The sequence below is a fragment of the Phoxinus phoxinus genome, assembly GCF_949152265.1.
Source record: "Phoxinus phoxinus genome assembly, chromosome: 1".
Lineage (NCBI taxonomy): Eukaryota > Metazoa > Chordata > Actinopteri > Cypriniformes > Leuciscidae > Phoxinus > Phoxinus phoxinus.
This window is the reverse complement of record NC_136876.1, coordinates 13,569,861-13,578,468: the sequence shown is the minus strand read 5'-3', so window position 1 is coordinate 13,578,468 and position 8,608 is coordinate 13,569,861. Positions and strand designations below refer to the sequence as shown.

Here is an 8,608-nt window from a genome sequence, read left to right as displayed (position 1 = left end):
GATGACAGTGACTTCAGCTACTGCGATCCAATCTCCAATCTCAAGAATGAAAGACAATTTTTCACTTCTGGAAGTAGAAGTAGTGGAGATAAAAGAATTAATACTGTCCCATCTGAAGGACAACAACATAGAACAACTGACAATCTACATAAAGAACTTAAAAAAAGAAGTTGAATATCTGCAGAGACACAGAGAAGAAATGTCAACAGAACTTATGCAAACTAAAGATGAACTGAGGGAAGTAAAATCAACTTTAGGAAGACGACTAACAGACGTTAGAAAAGAAATGCAGGAGGAGTTCTCTGCCCTGAAGTCAGTTCTTCGCACCAAAGATGAACTCATAACAAATCTAAAAGAAAGACTCGATTCTGTTTCTGCACCTAAAGACTCGTCTGCTAAACCCTTGATTCGTCCAGAGATGCTCATGGAAAATCTTCATCCTGAACAGCTCCCAGTGGAAGAAGAGCCTCACTGCTCGACTGACCCAGCATCCCAGATCCACAGCTCCGCTGCACAGGACCCGGGAGAAACACACGCTCTTATCCTGATCGACTCGAATGGGAAATATGTCAGTGAGAAACTTCTACTACCAAACATGAGAGTCAAGAAAATCTGGTGCCCAAACACAAGAAGTGCTATTCAAATCCTGTCTGAGAGTAAACATGAAATCTACAAGCACATCATAATCCACACAGGGACAAATGATCTAAGGGCCATGAGGGGCCGTGTGGCTCCTGTGCTGAGAGAGGTGGCGATCCGAGCCACACAGCGGTTCCCAGAGGCGAGAGTAACTCTGTCCACACTGCTGCCACGCGCCGACGTGCCGTTCCACGTGATCCACGCAAATAATGTGGAACTTTCCAGAAGTTGCGCACTTATCCCCAACGTTCATCTTGCCCATCACAAAGACATACAGCCTCATCATATGTACGACCACGTACATCTCAATAAACAAGGAGTGAAAGTTTTCGCCAGAGTGATGAAAAGCACAGCCCTTGGAAACACAGCAAGAAACAGCAGAAACTTCGACAACAGGAGAAGCCCTCAGTCACCAAGAAGCCCTCGTCCTCCAGGAGAGCCCAGACCGGCCACCGGACCTCCATCACAACACAACAGCTACACACCAAGAAGCCCTCGTCCTCCAGCAGAGCCCAGACCGGCCACCGGACCTCCATCACAACACAACAGCTACACACCAAGAAGCCCTCGTCCTCCAGCAGAGCCCAGACCGGCCACCGGACCTCCATCACAACACAACAGCTACACACCAAGAAGCCCTCGTCCTCCAGCAGAGCCCAGACCGGCCACCAGACCTCCATCACAACACAAGAGCTACGCAGCGGCCGTGCAACAACCACACAACCCTGCAGCCGCTGAACTCAACCAGATCAGACATCTGCTGAACATCATCTGCTCCAAACTGAGGACGTAACCTACACAACACACACACACACAATACAGAAGAAACTATACATGAACTCTTTTAAAATCAGTTGTTGGAATATACAAGGTCTGCAATCTTCTACTTTTGGTAATAAGACTGCAGACCAAGACTTACTCAGCAGTGTAAGAGATATGGACATCTGTATCTTTCATGAGACGTGGTGTCGTAGTAATGAGACTTTACATTGTCCAATAGGATACAAGGAAATTATAGTTCCTTCATTCAAAAATTCAAAAATAAAATGTGGCCGAGACTCAGGTGGAATACTTGTATGGCACAAAGACGCTTTAAAACATGCGATTAAGATTGCTAAAATTGGAAAATCATTTATTTGGCTTGAAGTGAAATCCGTCACATCCCAGTGTAAGCTTTACCTCTGTGCGATCTACATTCCACCTCATGACTCTCCCTATTATGAAGAGCAAAGCTTTCCGACATTACAGACTGACATCTTACACTTCCAGTCCAGAGGAAATGTCCTCATCTGCGGAGACTTAAACGCCAGAACAGGCCGAGAACTTGATTATGTAAATATTGTAGATAATGAGCACATCCCCAATGACACCACGTTTCATCCCTCATCGAATATCACACAGAGAAACAGCTATGATAATTCAGTGAACATTAGTGGGAAACAAATGTTAAAACTCTGTAAAGGTTTAGGACTATACATCCTTAATGGCAGAACGCGTGGAGATACATTAGGTAGATTCACTTACTGCTCCAAATTAGGAACCAGTGTGGTTGACTATTCAATAACGGATATTGATCCAAGCTTTATTAATGCCTTCACAGTCAGACCTCAGCTCCCGATCTCCGATCACTGCCAAACTGTGCTGTATCTGAAACCCCCGTGTGAAGTGACCAAAACTGCTCCACTTCAATCTGGAAAACTGTTTCCTCTGAAACCTAAACTTACATGGAATCAATCCAGCTCAGATCAATTCAAAGAAAATATGAATAGTCCTACTGTATTAAAAATGCTGGATGAATTTATGTCCACCGATTTCACTTTAGATATTAATGGAATAAATTTAGCAACAAAAAACTTAAATTACATATTCAAAACATTGATAACTCTATCTAACATTAAACAGCAAAGCAAACATAAAACAAATCAACAGAAAATAAGAAAGGATGTCTGGTTCGATGATGAATGTGCAGGTCTCAGAAAACAACTGAGGAGACTTTCTAACAAGAAGCACAAAGATCCGTCCAGCCAGACATTACGGCTTTCTTATTCAGAATGTCTGCAAAATTATAAAAGACTTTTGTGGAACAAAAGAGAAAAATATTTAAAAAACAAAATTGATGAAATTGACAATTCGGTAGATCAAAACACTTTCTGGAACCTATATAAAAAACTTGAAAAACCCAAATTAGAGATGTCACTCCAGAATGGCACAATTTGGAAATCTCACTTTGAAAATCTGTATCAAAAAATTGAATCATCTGACCTTAACCAACCTCAGAATAAAACAAAGAAAATGCTAGAAGACCTGGAGAAAACAATTAAAAATTATCAAAATCCATTAGATAAACCTATAACACTATTTGAAATATTAGAACATATAAAAAATCTCAAATTAAAAAAAGCATGTGGACAAGATCAAATTAATAATGAAATGCTTAAACTCAGCAGTCCCAGCATGATAAACACTCTAGCCAAATTATTTAATCTGGTTTTATGGTCCGGAAACGTCCCTGAGATCTGGTCTGAAGGACTCGTCACCCCTATATTCAAGAAAGGTGACCGCTTCGACCCCAATAGTTATCGCGGCATCAGTGTGGGCAGTGCTTTAGGAAAACTGTTCTGCAGTATCTTAAACACACGCATCGTCACACACATCTCATCACACAACATCTTAAATAAAGCACAAATTGGCTTTTTACCAAAACAGCGCACATCCGACCACATCTATTCTCTCCACACTCTGATCCACAAAAACATCAAGGACAAACAGAGGAAGATTTTTGCATGTTTTGTAGACTTTAAAAAAGCATTCGATTCAATTTGGCATGATGGTCTACTGTACAAACTGCTAAAAATTGGCATCGGCGGAAAAACGTTTGATATAATCAAATCTCTATACACCCACAGCAAAAGTGCGGTGAAAATCAGTGACCACAGAACCGCATTCTTCCAGCAGAGACGTGGAGTGAGGCAGGGCTGCAGTCTGAGCCCGACTCTATTCAACATTTACATCAACGATCTGGCATCAGCGCTGGAGAGCTCTACTGTGCCCGGCCTCACTCTACACCACACACAGGTCAGGGGTCAGGGGTCAGAGGTCAAATGTCTGCTGTACGCAGATGATCTGGTCCTGCTGTCCCGCACACCTGAGGGCCTTCAGCAGAGCCTGTCCCTGCTGGAACAATACTGTCACGACTGGGCCCTGACAGTCAATCTGGACAAAACCAGAGTCATGGTGTTCCAGAAGAAGGCCAGATCTCAGGCACACAAACACCAGTTCCTGTATAAAGGCCAGGTCCTGCAGCACAGCACTAGCTATAGCTATCTGGGCATCGACATCAGCGCCTCGGGACGCTTTGGTCTGGCTGTTAACACACTCAGTGAAAAGGCACGGAGGGCTTTTTATGCTATAAAGTCACGATGCGGTCACTTAAAATTACCCATTAAAACCTGGATAAAATTATATAATTCAATAATAAAACCAATTATTTTATACGGATGTGAAATTTGGGGTCCACTGCTAAATTTTAAAAATTGGGATAAAACACCAGTAGAAAAACTACAATTGGAAATTGGCAAAAATATTCTAGGGGTTCACAGGAACACGTCCAGTGCCGCCTGCAGGGCTGAGCTAGGCCTGTACCCGATGAACATCGAGATCCAGAAGAGATGTGTTCAGTTCTGGCATCACCTCCATCAGGCTGATCCAGAGTCAGTCCAATATAAAGCCCTCCTCGCCAATGAAAGCTCAGCAGAACCTCATCCTCTACACGCACTCGCTCTGCAACTCGTCCATCAGACTCTCCTCCCCATTGACCACAGCTACAGCCCCACAGCTATTGTTAAAGAAATCCACACTCATCTAAAAGACACTCATGACCAATCACTAAAAGCTCATTTTGACCTCCAGAATAAACTCCAATGTTACTCAACCCTCAATAGAACCACTAAATTGGCCAGCTATCTATTTATTAAACATTTTAAAGAAAGACAAATCCTCTCAAAATACAGATTAAGTGACCATGATCTGGAGATAGAGAGAGGAAGACATAGACAAACATGGACCGAGAGAGAGCAGCGGATCTGTAGACACTGTGATCTACAGCGCATAGAGGATGAGGAACACTTTCTGCTCTTCTGCTCTAAATATGCCAGTATAAGAGAAACTTACCTGCCCAGATTTAAAAACTTGATCCCATCATTCTCTGAACTGAGTGACACTGGAAAAATGTTCTTCTTACTCGGAGAAGATGATAGTACAGCTGCACTAGCGGCTAAATATGTGTTAGCTATTCACAACGCCAGAGACGGCTAACTCTAGAGTGACCCACTGTATATATTTATTTATCAAGATGGATTGTGTTTATTTATATATATTTCCTATGCTACATATGACATGATCTACTGTATACATATATGTTTGATTTATTTGTTTGTTGTATTATTTACATATAATATGTTGATGCTTTGGCAACATTGTGTTACACAGTCATGCTAATAAAGCTCATTTGAAATTGAAAATTGAAATTGAAATTGAGTGAGTGAGTGAGAGAGAGTGACTGAGTGAGTGAGAGAGTGAGTGAGAGTGAGTGAGTGAGTGAGTGAGAGAAAGAGTGAGTGAGAGAGAGTGAGTGAGTGAGAGAAAGAGTGAGTGAGAGAGTGAGTGAGTTAGTGAGTGAAAGTGAGTGAGTGAGTGAGTGAGTGAGTGAGTGAGTGAGTGAGTGAGTGAGTGAGTGAGTGAGAGAGTGAGTGAGTGAGTGAGTGAGTAAGTGAGTGAGTGAGTGAGAGAAAGAGTGAGTGAGAGAGTGAGTGAGTTAGTGAGTGAGAGTGAGTGAGTGAGTGAGTGAGTGAGTGAGTGAGTGAGAGAAAGAGTGAGTGAGAGAGTGAGTGAGTTAGTGAGTGAGAGTGAGTGAGTAAGTGAGAGAAAGAGTGAGTGAGTTAGTGAGTGAGTTAGTGAGTGAGAGTGAGTGAGTGAGTGAGTGAGAGTGAGTGAGTGAGTGAGAGAAAGAGTGAGTGAGAGAGTGAGTGAGTTAGTGAGTGAGAGTGAGTGAGTGAGTGAGTGAGTGAGTGAGTGAGAGGTCTGCATCTTAACAAACATCCCTTTATTCATTACATACTTCAGTCAGTGAATCTCGCTATATTTAGACATTGATTCAGATTCAACTATGGCATTCAATTCTAGGCAAATGTATTTAATTCAGGGCTCCAGACTGCGACCGTTTTGCGACCAAAATTTGAGAGTATGCAACTGAATTTTACATCCAGTCGCACATGTGCGACCAGTAAATTTGTCCCTTTTTTTTTTTTTTTTTTTTTAACACGTTAAACGTGGAAGGGGCTTATCAATGAATCCGGAGTGTGTGGCAGGCCAATGAGTGCGAGAAGAATAGGGAATGGCCACTGTAAGTGGCTAATGTGTGGAGGGGGAGGGTCCTAGAGATAATCGAGCGCGCGTTTAAACGTCTGTGGGAAGGAGACGGAGACAAATATCACAACCTACCGGTATGTGCGTCTGAGCAACGAGCAAGCGAACTATTGACTCGTTCTTCCGACCTGCGGCTAGTGTGCCAGTTAAATTCACTTGCTGGATTCCCTAATAATAGGCTACATTACAACAGCGATAATAATAAAAACGTGAACACAACGATTACTCTTTGTAAACACTGTTCAATGCGAGTGCCAAATGATCAAACACGACCTGTCATTTAGGCCGTCATCACCCGGGAGTTGATCGCGCACGAGCGCAGACGAGACCTGAACTGCAGACGTTACCATCGGTGTTTAAACTAAACTCATTTATGTTTTGCCAATGTAAACATTCAAGAGCAAGACGCGAAAGAGAACTCGCGTCTAGATTTGTGCGCGTGTGTGTGTGTGCGCGCGCGCGCGTCTGTGTGTGTGCGTAGGCTACTCATCTCAGACAGCGCGCTAAAATTGAGTTATCTTTCAAGTCTTGCACTTGAATGGACAAATTCACACAAAAAGTATGTCAACATGTCCTGATGAGTATCCTAGCAGACATAGTCTGTTATGCCTTAAGTGAACATGTATGATCAAGAAAGACACTCACAGTATCTGTGTAGACCTACTGAATCAGCTCTGACTTGAATAGCTTTTGTAACTTTAATAAGGATTCATCTTTAATTTATAGAGTCAAATATGCAATGATTATTTTATTCAATTTCTGTACCTGAAAACTATGTTAGACCTACCTGAAAATCATAGTTATTTTATTAGTAGGCTATCTTTGCTCTATTGTATTTATTTGTGCTTTTGCTTGTGGTTAGATTATTTGTTCTTATTTTCTGAATATAGCCTAGCACATTCCGAATCATACGAAACCGTGAACCTAAAACCGTGACACAAACTGAACCGTGAGCTATTTGAAAATAATTAGAAGACAAGATGCTGTAACGTTAAATCAGAGCGCAAAGGCATTGCAATTTCTGCATCTATTATCAAAGTATTTATTAGTAATACACTGGAAATTAGTAGAAATGTGAATATTTGGTTAGTATGTTGATTTACGGTGTGTGCTCCTAAATTTTCTGGTTGTGCCCCTAAAATTTTCAGTTGGGGGCCACTGTGCTCCTAGTGAAAAAAGTTAGTCTGGAGCCCTGTAATTGGATTCTTATCAGACATCTCTTTAATTGTGAATCTGTCGTTTTGTAGTCTTTTTCTCAGACAGGAGAATGCTGGTGACACATCACTGACACTGCAGTCTCAGCGCTTTCTTTCTCAGCGTGCGATTCCTCTGCATCATATTTTATTGCTCAGGGGCTGAGAAGAGATGAGATCACCGATGTTACTTCTCAATCTGGATGAACTATCTAATCAAGTTTCTGTTTAGAATAGAACAACAGAACAGAACATAACAGAATATAATCCATGTGGGACAAGGGGTAGATGGATGGATGGATGGATGGATGGATGGATGGATGGATGGATGGATGGATGGATGGATGGATGGATGGGTAGATCCTCTTGTCGTCTCTGCAGTGTCACTTCTGTTGCTTGTGAATGAGACTGCGTAACATACAGTGTGCATACAGTGACCGTTCACAGCTGCTGTAAGATGATGATGATGATGGTGATGCTGTGTGCTGGTCTCTCAGCGTGTATTCTTCTCTACTGTCACTGGTGTGTGTGTGTGTGTCCTAATTTTATGCACGTCGTCACAACAGTCCTTTGCTGTGGCAACCGCCGTTACTAGCATGACACACACACACACTGTCGCACGCTCCGTCTCAGGCACTTTACACCCCCTGCGCGCTCATGCAGCAGCCGCTGGTGCACACTTTTTGGAAATGCATTTCAATTTTAAATGTTTTTCTTTTTCTTTTAAATTATTTGAAACCACCCACATTATAATAGGCTATACTTGTACATTTTAACTATGGAATCAATAGTCGAGCAAAACTGTTCTATATGATTTTGATCATTTTTGATATGTTCATGACTGTAAATGTGCAGACATAAAGACAGAGCTGTAGTTATTTTCACAGACTCACTCTACAGGGATCACGAACACATGACATTCAATGTGCCGTGGCCCGTACTGATCTCACCGGAATTACCGACTGGCTGCTGCTATTGGACAAAACTAGGTCAGTTCCAGCCGAGGGCTGAGCGATGCTCAGGTGTTCCTTAACTCACCGCATTTCTCACCAGACTCACTGTGATTGGACGTTGTGTTCCGCGCACGCAACACTCAACCAATCAGACGCAGGCGCGCTCTTGTTCTACTGACTGCTGGTCACTAGCACTGGCTGTTACTGTGTAGTCACGGAGTATTGGCCATTCCAAGAAATTGATTTTGTGTTTAGAGAAGTGTGGAATGCGGGAGGGTTTATTAAAACAATCATTTAATTCCAGAGTCAAATCCAAATGTATTTTATTCATATTAAAGTTTTATTACATATATTTTGTAAATGTTACTGTTGTTCAACAAAGTTCACCCAGTGAAGCGC

The 8,608-nt window shown here is 42.2% G+C and overlaps 1 protein-coding gene across 1 annotated transcript in view; it reads left to right on the top strand.

Moving 5' to 3' along the window:
* The window catches only part of LOC307003295 (uncharacterized protein), a 2,110-nt gene extending 538 nt beyond the window's left edge, over positions 1-1,572 (top strand). Inside the window, exon 2 of the mRNA XM_079621549.1 lies at positions 1-1,572. This exon is cut by the window's left edge and continues 407 nt beyond it. Coding sequence (XP_079477675.1) covers positions 1-1,432 — 1,432 coding nt within the window. The 3' untranslated portion in view covers positions 1,433-1,572.
* Positions 1,573-8,608: the final 7,036 nt, after the last annotated feature.